Source organism: Pezoporus flaviventris, unplaced genomic scaffold, assembly GCF_033815535.1.
Source record: "Pezoporus flaviventris isolate CSIRO_AGI_PZ_B2104156 unplaced genomic scaffold, CSIRO_AGI_Pfla_v1 ptg000015l, whole genome shotgun sequence".
NCBI lineage: Eukaryota > Metazoa > Chordata > Aves > Psittaciformes > Psittacidae > Pezoporus > Pezoporus flaviventris.
This window is the reverse complement of record NW_026892563.1, coordinates 39638677-39661571: the sequence shown is the minus strand read 5'-3', so window position 1 is coordinate 39661571 and position 22895 is coordinate 39638677. Positions and strand designations below refer to the sequence as shown.

The window sequence follows — 22895 nt, the reverse complement described above, 5'->3', positions numbered from 1 at the left end:
GCCAGGCAGAGTGAAAAGGTATGGTGAAGCAGCCCACCCTTCCACCCTTCTCAGCAAAAGATGGAGGAAAAAGCCATACTCGAAAATATTGGGAAGAACTAAACATATTTTTGAGGTGGGAGGAATTAAGAGGAAGAGTGGGAAGTACTGAAGTAACATTCAAAGGTTGGGGGCGGGGGGGGGGGGGGGGGATAAAGTACCCTGTAGGTTATAAAAAACACAATAATGTGGGAGTCAAAGGACAAGATATTGCTTTTCCTTTCCCCTCCCCCCCCCACTGGATTTACATTCTGCTTATTGAAAGAAATAATTGTGAAGGGAGCTTGTCACCAGGATAACCTGCTCAAGCCCTCCACACCTCAAACTTAGATCTACACACCTTTTCCCACCCCAACAAAGAACAAAATACAACAAACAAGAACCCAAAACCACACCCCTCAAAAAAAAAAAAAAAAAAGAAAAATGCAGACAAAACCCCCAAACCCCAACAAAATCAACCCCTAACGTATCAGAAAGGAGAGCTCAAAACCCCACCCCAACCCCAAACATGACTGGACAATCCTTGGAAGAAGCATTACATTACATTTTGTTGGAGAGAGGTCAAGAAGAAAAAATTAAAGAGAATGAAGGGGTGGAGTTAAAACCAAAAATCAAACTCAAGAGGCCTCTCTTTCCTTATTTGGCGACAAGCAAGTGCAAGAAAGTGTTCGTTGGGGGTTTGTTCAGTTGTCGGTCTTTTGCACATCTGCGTTCTGGCCAAGATAAGGGGCTTTGAGGTTTTTCTGCAGCACGTGGGCATCTGCAGGCTCTATCCTCTTGTAGTAGTTTTTCTTCGTCTCAATGATCTCAAAGCCAAACTTTCTGTAGAAGTCAATCGCAGACTCATTGCTGATCTGGACATGCCTGGGACAGAAAGGAAGAGAGAGAGAGAGACAGAGATCAGAACTTTTTGTGGTTCGGTCTTCTGCCTCCACATTCAGAACGGTCAAAGACATGATAAGGAAAAGAGCTGCCTAGATAGAGACAGGAATGCTGGTGGAAAATCCGGAGTGGAAATTTTGGTCTTCCCAAATCAATTCCGAACTAACGCACAGCTCCTGGACGGGCTGTAGTAATCTTTCTGAGAAGTGGCAAACATTTTCCCTCATTAAAGCTCTTTTAAGGAACACAAATAACAGACAACAGCATTAATAGCTCGATAATTCCAATTTTTCTTAAAGTGACAGAGATTTTGTGGAAATATATTACAAAGTTTGACTGCAGAGCCAATTTTAGCTTCCTGTAGCGACACTTCTTAGGTGACCAAAACAGTTGCCTGACTGCTGATCCCTACATGCTGCCACACAAAACTGGCAATGGTGTTTGATGCAATTTTAACTCCTTGCTCACTTCCAAGTACCCCCTCTCTCCTCACAAAAAGCTATGGAAGCATAAAAAAAAGCCCCACAGACTGACAAAGTCCTTTTCCCCTTCACCTATCTCCCCCAGAGTTTTACAGATCTTGCTAGCATATTCCAAGAGTTTCAAGGCCTCCAAAACCAACAGCCACCAGTTCTTCATCCTAAGCAACTAGGAGATTTATTTGCACAAGTTCTATTGAAATAAAAATAAGAGAAAAGGGATGTTTGGCTCAACAAAAGGCATTCATTAAACACTCCCAAAAGTCAGTGGACACTGCACCAGCTCATGAATTACTTTGTCATGATAACATGCTGCTTAACCATAGAACCAAAGCAACTTTGGGAGCAACAGCAGAACTAAACAAAAGATCTTAGTGTTAAGCCAAATAAACACAAAACAGCTAAAAGGGAACTTCATAATAATGACAAATTTACACACTGATAGCTAATTGGATGCTAAGCTACATGGTATGTTCAGATAGAAGATGCACATGCAGCAGACACAGTAATAAAAATCAGTGGGCCACTAAAAGAACTTCATTATGCCCAACTTTGGGACCTACTTATCGCCATCCCAGAATCCTACTCTAGGAAGTGGAAAGGATTATGAAGGATCCATTTTTTTTTTTGCATTAAAACCAGCAAACAGGTTCTTCAGTATGCACACATAAACATGCAAAAGTAGAAATGAAAGCCTGTGCCAGCTAGCAGGCATCTGAGAGTTTGTAACCACTCCTTCAGAGGCAGGAGAGCAGGAATACAAGCCAAAAGCAGCTGTACTCAGACTCCTCTTTAAGACACCTCTTACAGAGATGGCTGAAAGCTACAACAGTAGAGGACTTGGAAGACTGCATCTCCTTGGCAGAGTAGGGAAAAACTTGAGAAAAAAGTCACTCCATTTATATTGATATTGGTGTATCAAACACTACCATTTTTAGCAGTCCAAGCAAGTGTTGAAGGCGCAGTTCTGTGACAGCATAAGTCCATTCAAGCTGTACCTGCTGTGAATCTATCCCTAACAGTGCACCATGTTTGTACTCGTATAAACTGGCAGTGACGGACGAGAGAAGTGAGCACTTGGTAATCACACAGATACCAGTGAGCTGGGAGAAGCAGAAGTGTGCAGCTGGCAGCAAAGGGGAAAACAAAGCGTTGGCATCTATGGATTCCAGGCTCTATTTCCATGGTGATCTCTTTAGAACGGCAGTGATCTTTTAAGTAGTTCTGTCCTCTACCCCAGTCCTTGTTCTCAAGTCTGCATCACACCAAATGTTTATGCAGACGTGTAGTTGATATAAAAAACAAAACAAAAAAACCCAAATCCAGCCGCACCTAGAATCAAAATTGGAAACAGCTTCCCAAGATGGGTCAAGCACTGACCTGCTTCACTGTGTTGCTGCATAAACAGCTGACCTGGCAGAGTGCAAGAATAGGAATAAGCATTTGGGCCTTGCTACTGAACATGAACCTGTATGGCCTGCAAGCACCTCTGATCTGGTGTTCTAACCCACACAGTACTGCCATAAAAGACAGACAGCAAATGCACCAAAACTGCATGCAAGACTTGCAGCATTTTCCATTCTGTGGCTGACACTGTATGGTAAGAAAAGAAATAGAATAATTCTTCCACATTTTTTTGTTATACTCATTACTCTGCTGCAGAAAGTCATTTGTAACTAAACTACATCCAAATATAGCAAATTTGCAGAAGCCCTTCTAAAGCAAGCAAGGCTTAGTTTTCTTAGCATCACACAAGCCCAGAATGTGACCCCACTGTAACACAAAATACAAATGTTCTTGGATCTCCCTCCCTTTGCTCCCATATTTGCCTTTATCATCTCTCAAAAAAATGCATGAGTAGAATTCATTTACTTACAGATAGATGTTGTCAAAAGTGCCATCTTTTTCACAGATGTTTAAGACATGATTCAACATTTTAGTTCCTGCCAAAAGGTAAAGAGATACTTAAGAAAACTGGAAGTGGACAATAAAGTCTATACTTAGCTAAGGGCTTTCTTGAGGAGAAGGAGGTTAACTGCAGATAGGTTAAAATGACCAAGCTTGTGAGAACTAGGCAAGGCAAATAAAACATGGCTTATAAGTATTTCACTATGTTTCTGACTGCTCACAAAAATCTAATTTATTGTTTCTTTGGAGAAAAAGAAAAAACAAAACCAAATGCAAACAACCCAACAACAAAACACCATCCCAGAAGCACATGTATAAAGCAGCTTATTTAAACACTAGCTTCAAGGTCCTAAACTCACCTCAACTATGGGGTCAAAACAATGTATAAAGCAGTGAGAGCATTGGTAAGTTTTCTAGTAAAGACCTAGTAATATAATTTAAAATAAAGTCATTTTTCCATTCCGGCTTGTCAAAGCAAACAAGTTACTGTAAGGTCTTGATTAGTCTGTCCCATAAATCTGCAACATGGAGAAAAGAGCTAAATGCAGTATAGACAGAAAGCAGGTATTGCCCCTGAGCAGTGACAATCAGTATTGAAAAAGATAAATACAAACACCCCTTCCCTTTAGAAACCTAATGAAGGAATGTTGTGTTCTACTTATACATGACTTGCATACTGGCTGTGTACCTCTAACAAGTTATTTCATGTGTCTGTGCATCAATTTTCACATCCACAGAAGCAGAGTATTTACTTCACAGTATGATAACATGATTAAAATACTCTGCAATCCTGAATTAGAAAGTTCTACAAAAAGCCCATTTCTGAAACGCAGGGAAAAAGGAGCACATCATAAATCATACCCCTTCCCCAAAGTCCCTTCCAGAGAAATCAGTGGCCTGAAAGTGAACGATCTTGGTCAAAAATCTGAAAGAGCATTTAGCAGGCTGCACAGCAATCTGATTTCTTTGAAGACTCAGATACAAAAGAAGATCCTCCGTACCTATTCCTAGCCTTCGGTAGGGTGCCAGGCATCCGAGTGTCATTATGTACAGTCTCTTCTGGTTCTGCGAGTGATCCACCCTACAGCACACTGCTCCCACTGCAATGTCATTGAAATAGGCTGCCAGGGAAGGAAACAAAATGTTACCAGTCACAAATTCAAACTGTACATACAGCTCCTTCATTTACACCCTATTTCCTTCCTTCCCTCTTGCTAATTCTCCCATCCAAATGGGATATCATACTTTGTGGCTTAACACTAGGAGTTACACTACCAATGGTGCTTTGACAAACCAGCTAGCAGTGACACCAGGATGTAAGCTGGCAGCACACATCACAGGTTTTCTGTCATAACAGAAAACCTGCCCATTCCCAGTAAAGTGGAATCTATTTAGAACACAAACCCTCTGATGTTCAGACTGGGGCTTTTTTGAGGTTCCCAAACAGTTCTTTTTCACTATGTAAAACAACAGAATAGAAGAATATGCTATTCAAAACCATTATGGATAGCAATGATGAGCACTTCTGCCACCATAGCCCACAGTTACCGGCAAGAACATTTGTACCTAATTTGGCTAGTTCGCCAACCTCCAGTACATCCTTGTAGAACTTGTCATTGTAGCTGACAGGAAAAATGACCTGGTTTAGCCTCTTCAGCTGCTTAATGTTGTGTGGCGTCACATCTCCCAGCTCGATCCGGCTACTGGAACAAATCAAAACATGCTTAACATCTGATACACACCTAAACTTAATGATTTTATTTATGCTTAGAGAACTGCCTCAGCTAAAAATCAGCTTGACACATATTTGAACTGCAACATTCAACCTGTACAATGAAGTCTTCCGTTGGTGGCTTATTTACTCCCAAACCCAATTTCAGTCTGTACTATACAGTCAGAAGGTTCTCAGGACACACTTAATAATGACGTACCATAGTATATGTGTGTGTTTATTGGATGGAAGACAGGAAGAGCACAAGTTTCTGCAGGAGTCTTAGCTTTAACTTTATCCCATTAATTTCCTCATCAAGATTGGGAAAAGGGTGGGAACTGGGGGAAGGGGTGTAGGAGAGGAGAGAGAAAAGATGTGAGGAACAGGAGGCTAGAACAGAGACCAAGAAAACGAAGTCCTTATCTGTGCTTCCAAGACAGCCTTAATTTTACCACTTATCAATATAAAGCTTATACTTGGACAAAGTATAACTAGACATCTATCTGAAAAACAGTAATGTGTGCAGCATACTCATATGAAGCCTAATATGCAAGTGTGCCACTCTCAAGGTGGGATCAGTATTCTTCCTGCTGACAGAGAGCAGAATCACAACCTTAAAATACCCAGTACTGCACTGAATTACACTGAAAAGAAACAAACCAAACTCTTCTCCATTTTCCAAGACTAACTTCCTGACAGAAACACTGCTTACATAGAAGAAAATATATATATATTGAAGAAAAAAAAATATATATACACACACATACACTAGTTGTTCATATTCCCAAGTCACTTTCTTGGCTGCAGCTGGGCAGGTTTAATGACGACTACAAGAATGAAAAAAACTCAAACAACAAGATAATAAAATTCTTTCCCCAGATGGTCACCAGAATAGGCAGGAAGGGAAAAAGCCAATGCATGTTGAGTTAGAGATACACAGCACCTTTTAGAGACCCATCTAGTATTAACTAATGGACAACTAACTAATAGATGATTTTGCAATTCTCCATCAGATTATTATGTTCCAGTTACTACTTAGAATTAATGGATGGTATTTACATATTGAACTTTGCTGACTCCAGAATTTAACCTTTTGTGCCAAAGAGATTAGAAAGCCCCCTGGTGTGAAGCATCTCATGCCAGTATTGCTTCCAAACTGTTCCAGGGAGCTCCTCATCTATCTGCCCCTATACAGCATTGGACTTGTCAGTCTTTCTCCTCCCCCACTGCAAGGGCAATTGCAAAGCAACTAATCCTTGTAGTCTGCCCCCGAGCTCTGCCCAGTTATTGTACAGCAATCGCTTGAGAGACATCTCACTAGAACTTAGTACAACAATGATCTCAAGGATGACAGGAAAAGCAACAGCCTCCATATTCTTGCATCTCACTCATGCCAAGATACCCAGGCATACTACAAGCAACAGCAGTGGAATATATTTCTGAAGTTTCTAGCTATAAACCACTGAACTGTTGTGCTCAAAATACTCTGCAGTACCTCTTTTCCATGACTTCCACCATCAGCAGCCCTTTGTTTCACAGCCTTTTCCATCTCCTAGATTATTTTTGCTCTCAAGATTCCTTTCTTCATGTATCACCACCTGTCCAAGTGTCCTGGGTTCAGCAGTAGCAGTCATGTTTTTCCTTTGTGTTAACTGGTGCAGTGCTGTGTTTTGACTTCTAGTTTGAGAACAGTGTTGGTGAAGCCGATGTTTTCGGTTGTTGCTAAGTGATGTTTACCCTGACCAAGGACTCTGTGAGGCTCATGCTCTGCCAGGGAGGAGGGGAAGCTGTGAGGAAGCAGAGACGGGGCGCCTGACCCGGGCTAGCCGGGGAGGTATTCCATACCACAGCACGTCATGCCCGGGGTGGGGGGGTAACTGGGAGTTACCCGGAAGGACAGGGGCTTCCGGGTGGAACTCGCTTTCTTGGCCGGTGGAATCATATTCTCTTCCCTTGTTATTTTCCCTTATCATTGTTTTAGCTGATAGTAGCGGTGGTGATTTGTTGCTGGACTGTTCTTGTCTCAACCCATAGGAGTTGCACTCTCTCGATCCTCCTCCCCGTTCCTCCAGGAGCGGGGAAGGGGAGAGCCCCGGTGCGGGGGGGGGGGGAGACGGACACGGACCTCGATTGTTGTCAGCTCGGCACCACTCACTGGGAGTGAGTGAACAAGTTACCTGACTGGGTTTAAACCATGACAGTTCTTTTTGGCGCCCAACGTGGGGCACGAGGGGTTGAGATAAGAACAGATCTGACTGGATTGATAGTCACTCGTCACAATGCTGATTTATTGGCTCTCAAGGTTTTTCCTCTTGATCTCACAGTTTCAGTATACCATATCTTACGTCCATCCGGTATTGGCTGTATTAGTGTTTTTCAAGTGTGGGGCTTGGGCTAAGGTTTTTATCCCATTGTACTTTATGGTAATGACTTGTAATACAATAGAATCATTGATCATGAAACTGATCTGGCTTATGTTCCCAGTGTGGTCACCACCTTTATACTTTGGGAGGTATATGATGGAGGTGCTTAGCAATTACACATCTTTTTTCTCCTTCTCAGGTGCTCAACCTGTGAAGGAGACATCCTTTTACCCTCCTAGTCGTCCCCCCAGACCATTTACATTTGAGAGTTTTGAATTTTTTGAATGGCCTTTTAATGCTGTTGAGACTTGTTTGCTGATGGTGATGGGAATCACCATGCTAACACGCATACAGAGTGTGTTTTGCCCACTACTGATTTCAAGAGTTAAGCAGATTCAGGTTTGGGTCTTGTCTGGGGTCAAACGACGATGTAGGAGGACCGAGAGATTTTCCCTGAGGCTGGACAGCCATGAGTGGCAGGGTGTGTGGGATAGTATGGGCAAGTATCTAGGTCAGTGGGCCCCTCCAGTACTTTGGAATTTCACTACCGAAGAACTGCAAAATCCAGAAGAATTAGTAAAACACTTAAATGAGGTGTGTGGTCATTCTGGCCATACCAGAGATGGACAAATCACGGCAACATGCTGGGGCTTGGCCTATGCTTACAGGGCCTTGTTCAACACTATCCAGCACCTTCAAAAGGAAAAGAATGTCAGCGGATTTGAGGGCAAAGTGACAGTCGCTACTCAAACTTTGGCTGCAATGAACTGCGCAGCTACCCCAGTGGCAAGTACAGCAGCTGCTCAAACTTCAACTGCAACAGACAGCGCGGTTACCCCAGCTCCAAGCACAGTAGCTACACCACCCCCAGCAACAAGTACAGTCGCTACTCAAACCACAGTGATAATCACTGCAGCCAAACCAGAGGACCAATTCGTACCAATATCAGTTGCCCCTGTACGCAAGAGAACAAGCAAAAAGGAGGCAAAAAGGGTGAAGCGAGACGAAGAACCAATGAATTCACCACCTGGAAGCTCCTTTGATAATTATATTCCAAAATGAAGTAAGTACTGTGCTAGCAAGGACCATCTCCTCACATCACAGAAGGACTCCCATTGTAAACAAGCATGTTATCAAAGTTATCAGATGCTGTGGTAACTTGTAGTTGCTTTATGCCCACCTTTTCAGCCTAGCACAGCAGGGCTTCTGCAGGCACACAGAAGGCAAGTTGTGCCCCTTTACCAATCTCAGCCAGCAGCGCTGCTATCTTTTCCTCACAAAGGGTAGGAATAAAACTGGCATGTGGATTTCCAGGTGTATTTGTGGCTGGGAGAGAGTTTTGCTAAGGTAGAGCACCCCAGTAACATGCTAGCAGCAAACGCCCAGCAGCCTCTTTCTTGCAGTCTGTATCAGAGTGGAAACCAAAGAAGGTCTCAGCTGCCCAGTTAGATCAGATGAGCTACAGAGTAGGAGGTCAATAAGGAAAGAAAAAAACCTCACATTCACACTCAGTCTCTTGAAAGCCTCAATCTCTTGTCCAAAAAGATTTAATAGTATATTAACCTTGGTGATACTTTTTTCTATCAGTAGATGCAAGCTTCAGTAGATCAGTAACACTAGCATGAACTTTCAGGATGAACTCACAGCAAAGCTGTTACAGAGCAAGTCTGACACAGACATTATCAAGCAGTGTGCTTTCTAACATTATTTTAAAATTAATTAGCTATTAATGAAGCAAGAAATCAGGCATTAGAAGGCAGTCACTATGGAATATTAATGATGACAGTGCAACAGAGCAAAGACATATTGTCAGAGACATCCAGGACAAGACAGATGAGAAAGGGACCATGGCCAGAAGATGGACCTTCACCAAGAAGGTTTCAGGCAGAGAATAAGTAAGTGCAGAAGCAGAGTCTAAGGCTGCTTGTAGCCTCTGAGCCAAAACATCACCTCTAAGGCTGGCATCAGGCCAGAGAAACAAGTTCCAGCAGTAGGTGGCTAAAAGGTGCTGTTGACAGATTTCCTCAAGCTCTTGGGCTCCCCAACTCTATCTCCCACCACTTGCCACACTCATTGCTGCCTCCTGCCATCTCCTTCTGCCTGCCTCCTGCAGGAAGCATTAATCAATATGCTAAATATGTCTGTTTAAATAGTATGTACTTAGACCACAAATTACTTTAATGTATAACACTAGCTGATTAAATCAGCACCACATCTATTACACAAAAAAAATGTAGTAAATAAACTAAATGAGGACATGGAAAGGAGAACCCAAATCATGAGAATTCATCACTTTGCCCAAGGATACTGTGGCAAAAGTGCCACTAGAGCCTTAAGTATAAGCAGGGGAAAGCTTGCACTGCTGCCAAAAGCATCAGTCTTGGTGTCTCCAAGTCGTTCATTTCCATTCTTCTGCTGGCACAAACGTGTGCAACAATGTGGTGAACCAACCCAATTAAAACTAACCTAGCCAAAAAAAGAAAAGTTTAGTTATAACCCACATCGGTTCCTGATTGAGTTCACCACACAAGTCTTCTGCTAGCTTAAAGAAAACAATTGCCAGAGGCAGAAACAGTCGTTCTGAGCAGAAGCGCTACCTGCCCCTGTTTAAATTGGAAGTACTACGCAAGGGGAGCACGGGGATCATTCAGCATCTAGGTGTGCTGGCAAATGAAGTTTCTAAGCCACTGTCCATCATAACTGAAAAATCACGGCAGTCAGGAGAAGTTCCCAACAACTGGAAAAAGGGAAAAATAACCCCCGTTTTCAAGAAGTGGAAAACGGAAGACCCAGGAAACTACAGACCAGTCTCATTTCTTAAAAGGAGTGGAACCAGCAGGTTGAGGGAGGTGATCCTGCCCCTCCACTCTGCTCTCATGAGACCCCACATGGACTTGGGGGTGTTGGTTGACGAGAAATTGAACATGAGACGGCTTCAGTGTGCGCTTGAGCCCAGAACCACCCCCGTGTCCTGGGCTGCATCAAACGAAGTGCAAGCAGTAGGTCAAAGGAGGTGATCCTGTCCCTCTACTCCGCTCTCGTGAGACCTCACTTGCAGCACTGTGTGCAGTTCTGGTGTCCTCAACATAAGAACATGGAGCTGTTGGAGCAAGTCTGAGGATGACCAGGGGTCTCAAGCACCTCCCATATGAAGACAGGCTGAGAAAGCTGGGGCTGTGCAGCCTGGAGAAGAGAAGCTGCATGGAGACCTCAGAGCAGCTTCCAGTATTTGAAGCATCCATACAAATATGCTGGGGAGGGACTCTTCATCAGGGACTGTAGGGACATGACAAGAGGTAATGGGCTCCAACTGAAACAGGGGAAGTTCAGGTTAGATATAAGGAAGTTGTTCTTTACTGTGAGGGTGGTGAGGCCCTGGAACAGGCTGCCCAGAGAAGTGGTGAATGCTCCATCCCTCTGAAGTCACTTAAACATCACTCATTGCAAGGCTGCTCCCAAGCTACCATTACCCTTGTAGATAGGCTTTCTTCTAATTTTCATCCTAAAGGTACTCAAGGTCTACCCATATGCTGTCTCTTGTTGCTCATTAACTTAAGAGTGTTGATAAACACACACACAGCCTATCCCATGTGCCTTCCAGAGAGCTACCATGATCTCTTTATACTTCTAACTAAAGCCAAACTCCTGGCCTCCTCCTTTAGGACTAGCACTTAATTCTTACTATTGTCATACTAGCTCTTCTTTCCATTCCTTCAGATTAAAGTTAATTTTCCTTAAACATGGCTAACCAAAACTGCTTACAGCACCCCAAGTACTTACTATTGCCTGTACAACGGCAGAAAGTTTTCCCCATCTCTCCCAGAAGCATTTTCCTGACATATCCTAGGACTATATTTGCATTTCTTATAACTACAACATACTGTGACTCGGTTACCAGGGGAAAAAAACGTACTGAGACGTCACTAGCAAGGAGAACGGGTTTCTGGTGCATAAGGCTGATGTTCTTCAGAAGCACACAGCCAACACTGTCCAGCAATGCAAGGGTGGAAGTGATCCACAAAATCCAAATGGAAGTGGAACTTCAGCGAGGTGACATGCAGCAGTTAATGAAGCTGGCTGCATGCCTACAACATCAGCATTAACACTCCTGCTCTTGCATACCGGTGCCCTAAGATCCTTCAGGCAATTGCTAAAAAAAATGCTCACACTTTCTGTAGGACCAAATGCAATCCAGTTAGTCCTACTGCAGCTGCATTCCTCTATCTGCAGCCCACAACAGGGCTGAGATTTGAACAGTCTATTTTCCCTAAACTGTCTTAAATTTATACTAGTGGAAGCAACACAGAATAAACAAGACACTAGTGTTTGCTTATGCTAAGGCTGCCTTTTGCCTCTTGATGTATAATGAAGGAGCGCTGCTATACAGAATGACAGCTCAAGAGGAGGCCAATTTCCAGAGTTACAGTTCAAGAGAAAACACAAACTCAGTCCCAGGGAACAGCAAGTGTTGAACATCAGTTTAGAATCAACATCAGGGAGAAAAAGGGGGAATTTTGAGTTTCTTAATGCTGGAAGAATCTCAGTCTCATTCAACTTTAAATAGCGCAAGTCTCTCCCGAGAGGGATGTGCCTGACTGAAACAGATCTCAGTGTAACTGATAGCTGGGCTCAGGCTTATTGAATGCATCTGGCATGCTAAATTTAGCAGAGCTGTATCTGCAGCCTGTAAGACTTACTGAGGTATCACCAAACAGTCAGGAGAAGGAGCACAGAGGAGAAAAGGGCCCTAACAAATTAAGAGGACTTCAGAGAAGGTTTGTCACCCGCTAAGCAGCCAGCTAGCTTTACTGCTTCTATTTTGGCTTCCAAGTCAAAGCAGGAGTCTAGACAGGATAATCCACTCATAAAATAAAACCAAACCAGAGCTATGAAAGCTATAGACCTGAAGGGTGTGGCTTTGTTTAGATTAAACTCCAAAGCCAAAAGAGCCTCTCTAGTGTTTTGGGTGGTTTGGTTTGGTTTTTTTGAAAGCAGATGAGCTGTCTTGCTAGGCACACAAGTTAGGCTAGTTCTTGTGGACAGACCGGTATGTTTCCAATTATCTAGACGATCTGTGGGCTGTAAATCTACTTTGCTTCACTTGTCAGAAAACCAAAAGGATTAAGTACAAGCCTAACATGCGGAAAAGTCTTACCAATTTGCTTCTGAGCCCCCCCCCCCCCCCCCCCCCCCCCCCCCAATCCTCTTTAACTCCACTTCACTACTGAAAACCTCTCTTTGCATGATACCAGATACCCTGCTGGAAGTTACCCCCAGATGTGTGCTGGGCTGTAGAAGGGCATACTGATGGTCAGAAGAAAGCTAAGCAATTTTAGAATCAGAATTCACAGAAGACTTGGGATTCAAATGCATCTCAGTGTGAACAGGTCTCACTGGCATGCCTCCTCATTCTGCAAAAACATACTTCAGACCCTCCTTGCCCCTCTCCTTTGTAAGGAAAAAAAAACAACCACCAAAACTACAGCACATTACATTCAAGGTTTCTTCATCATATTTAGATAATTCACCCTGTTTCAACCTAAAAAACCTGACCATTGTACAGAAAACTGGACTGCAAGAAGCAAAGTTATGCCATAATAGCCTCACAGGCTTCCCAGCTCAAACCTGTTCTTTGAGAGCTGTACTAAACTTCAAATCTAAGCTCAAAACAATCTCAAAACCAGACAATCCTAAAGCTGAAGTAGCAGTACAGTTATGAAGATCACAAAGCATCTCAGATGTATGCAAGTGCAAAGCAGAAGCAGTGAGGTAATCTCAACAAGTGTCAAAGAAAAATAACCTTTCCCAAGAAAACTAAAAGTTCTCTCCCTCTACAGCTGGATACAAACAGCAGAAATCACCATGCCTAGCTGACAGAATGGCTGAAGTCCCAATATATCAGAAATAAATGCAGTTGGTCTAGAACAGAGAAGCAGCCATATGTACATCAGTAGCCCATAACACTTTGCTGTTTCAGAGCACCTCATGAAGTAAAGGCTTAGATTTCATACCTGCCTACTCCAGATGCATCAAAGTCAGGTGAAAGAGGAAACAACTTGCATGTGATCATACAGTAGATAAAGACCTGCCTGGAAGCCTAACTCTCCATTTCTGGTCTAGACACTTACTAGTCAATTAAGCTCACAAGAACATTCAGATTTTGAACCACGACTGCAACGCAGAAGTACTTCACGAGTTTGAAACAGCTCAAAATTAGTGTTGTCTCTCCATTACCAATGGCCTGAGACATCTTATAAATTACTGCCCCATTCCATACCCACAGTGCCCCTGGACATAACAATTCTAAAACCTTATTTGCCTCCTAGGAGAACATAAACCTTTGCTAACCAGTGTTGATGAAGAGCCTGATGATCCTCGGGTAAGAACAGAGACTTACCTTTCAATTCAGAATAGAAGGGATGCTGGGTTCAAAAAGTGCCTTATTTACATACATCTGTATATCTCAGGGGCCCTTCTCGTGCTTATGTTAGGTTACGAACTATAGAACTCACATATCGGGAGAAAGGCATTTTGCTGCTTTGCACAAACTATTCCCGTGGGTCATTGAAACACCTTTGTTTACAAATGCCCGTGTCCATCAGGTCAGTACAGAAAGAACAGCAGGTCATTCTAGGTCTCCTGATTGCCTCCAGATTTCACCCCTAGGGTTGGTGGGGGGTTTTCGAGGTGTTCAAATCATGCATTATAAAAATAACATGCCATGGAAAAATAACAGAAAGCGCCGTCAGTTTTATGAGCCTACCTTCAAATACTTCTAAAGGAACAATCATTGCAAGCTATCAAGCACAACAACCTATTTCACCCTCCTCCCCTTTTCCCAATTTTCAATAACAATGACTTTTTTTCTCAACTGAAAGCTAAAAACCCAAACAAGTCTCTTATAATTGCAGTTTTCAACCTAATTTGTGATCTTTACTGACAAGAAAATCCAAGTGCTATGTAGAAAAAACTTTCACAAGCCTTCCAGTGCTGCCCTGAGTCTCACCCCATCTTCTCAAAAGAAGATTAATATAATGGTCAGATGGTGAAAATGGGATTTCTTTTCAGGGATCAAGATTCTAGTCTCCTATGGGCCAAAAAACACATGGAGCCTGGAAAAGAACAGGGAGAGAAAGGACGAAGGCCAAGTGAGCTCAGGAAGCACTTCATGCATCAAGCTCTTAACATACAGCATCATATTTTCAATCCATTAAAAAACCCCAAATAAATTACTCTGTTCTCGGGAAACTTCAAACACCTTAGCTCAGTCACCTAGTGATGGTGTTGTGTAGATGATTTTGATTCTATAAAGGCCAATAAAGGCCTATAAAGCCTTGTTTTATTCCCTTCCCATAATGAATTAATTCAATATCCTTTGAAACAAATACAGTTACCCCATTTCAATGCCGTGCTTCTCCACTCTCAGGTCTTCAAGTCCAAGAGTCTCCAAACAACCAGTAATTCTTCTATGCACAGACTGCTTCTCTCAACCCCTCTCCTCCCCACCTCAGACCTCTATCTTGACAAACTTGCTGCTGTAAAACTCCCACAGTGGTCACTTCTTCCCTTCCTCTCTTTCAGCACGCAGCATAAAGTAATCCTGACATTGCCTGCTCACTTAGAGCAAATGGGATGCGCGGAGGTACTGCACTGCTCTCTTATCAATTCCCAAACAAATGAAAAGACACAACTTCTCCTGTCCTTTTCTCCTCCTGTGGTTAAAAATATCTAGCACCTTCTCAGATTATTGGTCTGAACACTTGTAATGCTTGCCAAATGGGCAGGCTCTATGAGTTCTGAATCATTTCCACTGAATAAAAGTATTTTTCTGGCTCAACCATTGCCCATTATTTCCCATTTTAGAAAAGATTTACTGTGGCAAAGGAGGATGCATCATTTCTCTCATCCTCAGGAGATGGCAGCAGAGTATGTGGCATTTGGCATTAACTACATTTTTCACACAACCTAACAAGCCACTCATCTGAAATGAAGTGAAAGGGTAAACACCACTCAAAAACTAAGACTGGGTTCTAAAGTACTTCAATAAAATGCCTACAATCCCTATGCTACCTTCCTATACTCCCAGTCCTTCCTACTCTGTGGAATGTCTTAATCTGGTTATGGAATTAAAGCGGTAAGAGTTATAAATCAGGTTAAAGTACCTATAATAAACTGCACTGAGTCTTTATAGACTAATTTAGAAGCTATTAAGCCATTTGTAAGCATGCATATAGGCAAGGTCTAGATTTACTATCCATGAAATTCAATGTGGAAAGTATAGCTCATGCTTGGACATTTCTAGGTTCAGAAAAATCCTAAAACCAAACAGCGATTTTCAAGCTCAATTACCTTTTTTGTTCCGCCAGCCGTGTATATGACAATTCAGCAGTTTTCTCCTAAACTTGGAACTTCCTCTCATGTACGTTAAGCTTAGCACTGTGCTTTGTGACTGGAAAAACACCGGCAGTTCTGTATGAACTCTGTAAAACTAATTCAGGAGAAAAAAACATCTCCCTGTTCTCATGAGAAACATGCACAACTTCAGGACCTTGAAGGGTTTTACTTTGTGAATCCCGGCCAAACAAACAGAGATATCAGAGCTAACCCATAGCGACTCACCCTACTTTAAAAACCACTACTGTTTTTCTGTTATCTTGGTACTCCCCAGCTGTGGTGTCTCTTCTACAACTGAAGCTAGAACAGCACTAGACTGCAGAGCCTCTGGATTACCAAATTCTCCGTGGCAGCAGCTACCTGTTGTGTAGCATCTAGTCTGAAGGGTTCTTTCCGCAGCAAGTCAGGATCCTTAGAAACTACAAAGTGTTAAGACTTCACTGCAAACACATAAAAGTTTAGAGGCAGTCTCCTAACAAATTCCTTACACAACAGTAGTGCCCTGTTACTTTCTAAGACAGTGGTGTAACACACAGCTCTCTGCTCCTTGGTTCAATCCATCTTTCATCACGCGGCTCCATGCATGCTGCCACATGATATTCCCATCAAAACTGGAGAGAGGTTTGGCCAATGTGACAGAATAACACATATGTACAGGATCACAGGCACCGGGCCCTGCTTGTAACATGCACTACACGCTTTATATACGATACATGCTTTATGTATCTGATACTCCTGGTCACACAGCAGGTAGAAGCATATGACAGAGCATGTGCACCCTGTATTTCTCCCCTTGTGTAATGTGGTTTTAGGTAAGGGCAGCAAGTAAAGGCTGGATGACCTATTCTCACAGGCTTCATCTGAACATTACTGAAATGGGTCAGTAAACCACCCTTACTGTAAGACATCACAAGGCCACAGACAGTGACCAGCAAACACTCAAGAAACAATGCAAGATTTTCCACTGTCTTTCCTTAAATCTAGTAGCATAACAACTATACTGAAAATATAAAACCACTGAGCAACAAGTGACTCAACACTGCAAAGGCATGAAGGTGTAGGGAATATTATTTACATCTGCTCTACAAAACCAGACAAATTACTACAGACAGTAGAAAACAAGCTCTTTCCATTAGAATTTTTCCTTGTGCAAAACCAGTTCTAAAACAGATTTTCAAATTCCAGAGCTAACAATAATAACATTTAGGAATACAATAAAAAGACGAATGAATCTCTAGAGAATCATGACATTCACTAACAGAGCAGTGAATTACCTCAGTTTTTTAACTCATCTCTAAACTATTAAAATCATTCAGAAGATGAGGAACGAGTGAACACAAAGCCAAGTAGCAAGGAAGCAATACCCACTTCAGAAGCTGGCGTTTTATCTCATCAAACAAAGGAAACCCCACAAAATTTTAAAGCAGCTGAGAAAGCAAAAAAAACAAATCTTTCACCCTCCCTGAAACCAGAGGTCCTCTGCAAAAGTCACCTAGTCTCAAACACCCCCATGACAGAGACTCTACAACTCTCTATGCACTATTACCATTGCTATATGCTGTTTGGAATTCAAAGAGCTAAGAAGGAGGAATGCAAGCAAAACATGTTGCCTACACATTCACATCTGAAATTTCCAATTGTCAGTGGACTTGCTAGTTTCTTTTGTCATCCTTTCTCTGCCAAAGTAGACCGTTGATAATTACAGCTGATGTTACGGGTTTCAGTGCTCCCAAACTTCTCTCTGCACTTTGCAGCGTGGGTTAATATGCAATGCATACACTCCAAGGAAAAATACTCAGATGGAGTCAGTTTGTTCAAAGGAGATTCAAAAAGATCAGAATCCTTCAAACAGCACATTAGCTTCTGTATGTTGGAAGTTGAAGATTTAGATCTACTTCTGGACCCACCTTCTGACACTGCTTGTTTCTTAGGGATCTTCTCCAGTCTTTGCAGCTTGACAAACAGTTTGGTTTTGTTCCAAAGTATCCCTATGTAATTTAATATATTCCTTCTGAAAACTTCACCCAGTCCTTTGATTCTCTCATTGTATTTAACTTATTTTTCAGTTTCTATCATCCTATGTGCCCCAATCTGATTTTTACAGAACACATGGATTCAATATGAAGATTTTATTCTGCACAAAAATTTGCTGCGTGGCACTAACAGAGTTTTGACAGGAATATGCTGCTCTTCAAAGAGATGAAAGAGTATCAGAAAAGCAGAAATACACAACTATAGAACCCAAAGACATCGGTTCTGAAGTCAAATCAGGATTAAACCTGCCCAAAGTGAAAGCAAAGTAAGAGAAATAAAGGTTTTGGTGCTCTGGAAGCAGAAGAGGGGTACACGTACCTTGGGCAGTGCCACTGCATCGTGGACAGCCCGGGCTGTGACTTGCCAGGAGACCTCCACGGCTTCCACTTGACATGCCTGGGCCGGTTTCCACCTCACACCTCCACACTGTAGTAACCCCCTCAACTCAGGACTGACAATGGAGGATAAAAGAAACCTGGTTTCGTCAGGAGAACTGCTGAACAGTGACCACATCACCTGCCACTTCATCTTCATCTGCTGTTGCTCTTCTCACAGTCATCCTCTTTATAAGGCGACTAAGAGGTGAAGCGCCCTATTTCACGCAGGATGGTGCAGGCCAATAAAGGATTTACTGATATCCTAAACACACCTATGTCGTCTCAGCTTAGAGTAAGTTTATTTGCAAATCATTGCTGAACTTCTTTCTAGATATCTGCCAACACCTTGCAATGCCTGAAGCTGCTTACACACTGTAAGAAACAGCTAAGCATCTGTTACCAAGCAGCGTTGTTGTGTGACCTCACAATGACTGCTAATAAGCTAAACCCCTTATAATTTCTAAGTAAAAGCTTAAATGCTTCGGCTTCCATTCACCCTGCCTTAAGCTGCCAAACTGGTATAATAATACCCAGCATTTCGTAACACCAGTTTCAAGGGGACTGGTTAAATACTCCTCTGAGAAATAGCTCTGTAAAGTTTCCTTTGCAAACGTGAAGAAACTGAGGTATGGAGCAGAAGGTTCATGTTTGGTGGCACACAGATGACTCTGACATTGATAAACATTAGGTGATTTAACCAACATTGAAAAACCTGTCCTAATGTGACCTGTGCAAGGTCAGGCAGGTCATCTGACACCTAAGCAGAACCGTGACTCTAAAGGCCTCCTGTCTCCTCTTTAATCACTGCTCCTCACTGCCTCCACTTGAGCAGGAAACCGAGTGTTGCAGTCAGCCACGTCTGAAATCTCTAGGTTTTCATGAGCCACTGAGAAGTGCAGCCAGGCCCAAAGAAGCATTGCTACAGAAATCAGACACAAAACACAGCTCGTTTTCACCCATTTGCGTTGTACAGCCTCCACGCAAATACCTAAAGATCTAAACCAACAAAAGTACTAAGAGGTTGTTACAAACAACAGCGCAGCAAAACCACTCGTCCGAAGGTAGCAGCTTCGTACAGACCTAACAGCCCTTCTTTGCTATGTCCAGACGAGTACGAACGACCAGTCAGGAGCATGCCCCTCGCCGACTGCTCCCCCCGTTCGTCCTGCCGATCGTTCGAGTCCGCAAGCCTTAATCACTCCGGAGCACGAAGAGCCGCTGAGTCCCACCGGCTCATCAGTTTTCCTTACGGCAGCAGAAGAGATTTCAGGGCGAGAAAACTCCTACTAAGAACACTTTTTGAGTGGGAAGAGCACCACAGGGAAGCCGAGCGACCGCCGGCTTCTCTCCCTCGAAGGCACTTCCCTCGACACCAGCCCCGCGCGGTGCAGACCACGGCCGCTCTCCCGGCGGGCAGGAGACGGCAGCGACATCCCGTCCCATTCCCGAGGCGCCAACGGCATTACTCAGCTCCTTCATCTCCACCTCCCGCCGCCCCCCTCAGCCCGCCGCGCCTGGGCCCGCTCCGCTCGGCAGTCAGAGAGTCGGCGAGGCCGAGGCGGGCCGGGCCGATCCCCGTGGGGCGCGCCGGGCCCGCACTCACCCCTTCATGGTGCGACCACGGCCTGGCCGGCACCAACGTCCGCGCTTGCTGCGTGCAGGTCCTAACGGTGCGACTCCGACCTCCGCCTCCGCCTCCTCCTCCTCCGCGGCCCGGGCAGCACGGGCGGCTCAGCCTCCTACTCTCGCGCCCGCTCCACATGGGCCTCCCTCCGCCCGCCCGTCCGCCCCGCCCCCGTGACCCCTCACCTCACGCCACAGCCCGCGCGCGCGGGGGGCGCCGCATCGCTCTGGGGTGCTTCCGGTGCACGCAGTGGCGCATGCGCGCGGGGGCTGGCATCAGCTGATCCAGCACCGCCGCTGCCGGAGGAAGGAGAAGGGTTTCGGGTGTGCCGGCGCCGGCCGCAGGTGAGACGCCCCGGCCGTTTCTGTTCCGCTCTTTCCGTCCTCCCCTGTCCCGAGGCACGCCTGGAGGCTGCCATGCGCCTGGCGTGTGGCGGTGTGCAGGAGAGGGGGGTCGTCTCGCCCCTTCCTCAACCGTGGCCGTTACCTGCCCGGTGGTCTCCGTGCCGAGCCGCTCTCTGAGGGAGCGCGCGCGGCCTAGGGCTCCGGGAGGGGGAGGTTGTAGAGGGGGCGTCCGACTTCAGGGCGCGATGAGGGCGGAGGGCTGCGTTGCTTGCAGAGGCCGAGCCTGCCGCCTCCTCTGTCGCTACTGAAGCGCGCAGAGCTGCGTGCGTTGTCCTTGCGGAGCCGTTCCGCAGTGGGAGAGCCCGCTGTCTGCGGCGGTGGCCTTCCTCGTCGCGTTTCTGCTGGAGAAAAGGCCTGGGAAAAGCAAAGCTATTCCCTGCTGAGTACTCCCGAAGATGCTTAAGCAGATGTACCTCATGGATGTGTTAGAATCCATTTTAAAGAGAAGTGGGGATAGTGGCTGGGTTTCTGTGCTGGGTCACCATTTTGGGTGGGTGGAACTGGATCATGGAATGGTTTGGTTTGGAGGGGAACTTAAACATAACATAGTTTCAGCCCCCTGCTGTGGGCAGGGACACCTTTTACTAGACTAGGTTCCAGACCAAGCCCTGTCCAACCTGGCCTTGAACATTGCCAGGGATGCGGTTGCCACAGCTTCTCTGGGCAACATGTGCCACTGGTTCACTGCTTGCAGTTGTTTTGTGCATTGACCATAGCCCTGCAGCTATGGTCAAGGCGTAGTGAGTGAGCAGAAAAGTTATAGAACACAAATGTTGCTGTTGGTTTCTGACTGCAACCATTCCTTAGTAAAAGGGTCCACCTGTTCTTTTGCAGTTGAAAATGCTGATGGTAAATTAAATGTTTCCTACTCCTGTTGCTAGTAACATAATCCTGATATAGATTAACACTTACAGCTGACTTAAGAGGCAAGAAGGAAGTTTTACATGACGATGTTCCAGATGATATTGTACATGTTACAGATAGCTGTGACATCAGAGTATATGACATGTGTGGAGATCTATCCATCCAATGCAGTTGCCCATAGTGATTTCTTCTGAAGATTTCATAGCTCAGCACAGACAATTTGCACTCCAACTGGGAGTAAAAGCAATTTGGTGATAGTTTTACTCACTGTAATTCAATACTTTAGCAAACACTGCTTGATGAAGTGGAGAGGGGGTGGAAAAGGAGGAAAACCTGCTGACAGACCGCTAAAGGTGGTTTATTAGCCCACCCATTCTTTGTGTTGAGTGTAGGCTGGCGTTTGCAAGTGGAAGTTTGAATAGCTGAGACAGATCCTCAGCATATCATAAGTTGCTCTACTTGGGCTGACTTTAGCACTCCGCCGGTCTGCAGCAGTTGAATGTTCGCCTTCTCTATACAGTACTTTTAAAGGCCTTTTCAGTTAACAGCAAGCATAAATAATCGTATCTACATTTTATTATTTTCTGCTTCAGAATATGTGAAGTGAGATCAGTGTCTACTGTTACCAAAAATACTGCAGATTACTTTTGCTGTGCCTGTCAGTTGATTAAGTCAAGTCTTCTTGAAATCAGTTTTACCCTCTTATGTAGGGAAAAACCTAGTCTTGATTCTACAATCGAGGGACAAAGCATGGCATTCAGAAATGATAAACCACCATGGACATCAACTTGAGAGAATGGGAAAGGAGAAATTAAGACAGTGCTGGAAAATGACTGCTGGGATCAGCTGACTATTTAAATGGGGGTTGAAGTCTTGTGTTGCAATAGTAATACAAGATCTGTTTCCTGTAAATGCAGCCTTTCCATTTTCTAAATCAAGAACCCTTTTCTACGGATAGTGCTAATGACTGGTTATTACTATCTGCTTAATTTTTAGACAGCATTAGCTTAAATTTAATTCTTCTTTTGGTCTAAGTATATATCAACTGTTTTATACCTCATTAAACCTGACTTATAGAGCTTGCAGGCTTCAGTGTGCTGTTGTCTAAATTTTTCCTAGTATGACTTTGTGCAGTCATCTTCCAGACAAACATGGGTACTGGTATTGGCCGTTATCATCCAAAGCTATGGTAGACCAGCAGATAATTAGATGATTCCCATGGAGATATATTTAGAGGCACTGCACTTCACCTCTTTTGTTTGATACCGTAACACTGTCCTTTGAGTTCCCGAGTCCTGAAAATTCCTACCAGTGTTTTTCCCTCATGCTCTTATATTGCCTGTTTGTGAGCCAAGGACGTGTTCCTAATTACGCTTTTTAAAAGAGTAGAATGATTACAGGATAACCTGTATGATGTTTTTGATTACTTTGGTGTTGACCATAAGATGTTGCATGCTATTGCTGGCCAAGTAATAATCCCTCTTTTTCATTCTCTTTCTATTTTTTTTCCCTCTAAACCCTAACAAACCACAGAATAATCCAATGCTACATTGCCTGGAGCTGGAATAGTTGTTTTTTTTCCTTCATACTTTTATCATTAGTTACAAAGAAATTTGGGGGATTTTAGACTTGGAAATGTTGAGGTATTGTTCAACAATGGTATCCACATGATTTGCTTTTAGACTGGAAGTGTACCAAGGAAAAGACGATGTAGTCAACTGGAATATATCATGCTTATTCACTCTTAACTCACCATCTTAAAACATGTGACTTCTTTAATCTTCCAGCTGGACAGAGAGAGAAATAAGTAGGGACC

General features: G+C 43.9%; 2 protein-coding genes across 5 annotated transcripts in view; one reads left to right on the top strand and one right to left on the bottom strand.

Moving 5' to 3' along the window:
• Nucleotides 1–230: 230 nt before the first annotated feature.
• Nucleotides 231–19888, bottom strand: NAA50 (N-alpha-acetyltransferase 50, NatE catalytic subunit). Of its 4 annotated transcripts, none has more exons than XM_061454224.1 (5): nucleotides 19791–19888; nucleotides 4875–5011; nucleotides 4310–4429; nucleotides 3277–3343; nucleotides 231–903 (listed from the first exon to the last, which is right to left on the bottom strand). In XM_061454224.1, exons 1-5 carry the CDS (start codon nucleotides 19796–19798, stop codon nucleotides 723–725), a joined length of 513 nt encoding a protein of 170 aa, XP_061310208.1. In that variant the 5' UTR covers nucleotides 19799–19888; the 3' UTR covers nucleotides 231–722. The 4 variants fall into 4 exon arrangements, with proteins under 4 accessions (XP_061310208.1, XP_061310209.1, XP_061310211.1 ...); XM_061454225.1 differs by having other exon boundaries at nucleotides 4875–5008; XM_061454227.1 differs by lacking the exon at nucleotides 19791–19888 and adding an exon at nucleotides 14777–15998.
• A 136-nt stretch (nucleotides 19889–20024) lies between these two features.
• ATP6V1A (ATPase H+ transporting V1 subunit A) overlaps nucleotides 20025–22895 on the top strand; it is a 30616-nt gene continuing 27745 nt past the window's right edge. The window contains exon 1 of the mRNA XM_061454216.1: nucleotides 20025–20155. The gene's annotated coding sequence lies outside the window, so the exon portion shown is untranslated. The remainder of the gene's footprint in view (nucleotides 20156–22895) is intronic.

Bases quoted from the DNA above. Each gene is read 5' to 3' on its own strand.
- NAA50 (XM_061454224.1), bottom strand. The intron at 4,430-4,874 runs GTACAAATGTTC...CTTCCCTGGCAG, and splicing joins TGGCGAACTAGCCAAATTAG to CCTATTTCAATGACATTGCA. The intron at 904-3,276 runs GTAAGTAAATGA...TTTCTGTCCCAG, and splicing joins ACTTTTGACAACATCTATCT to GCATGTCCAGATCAGCAATG.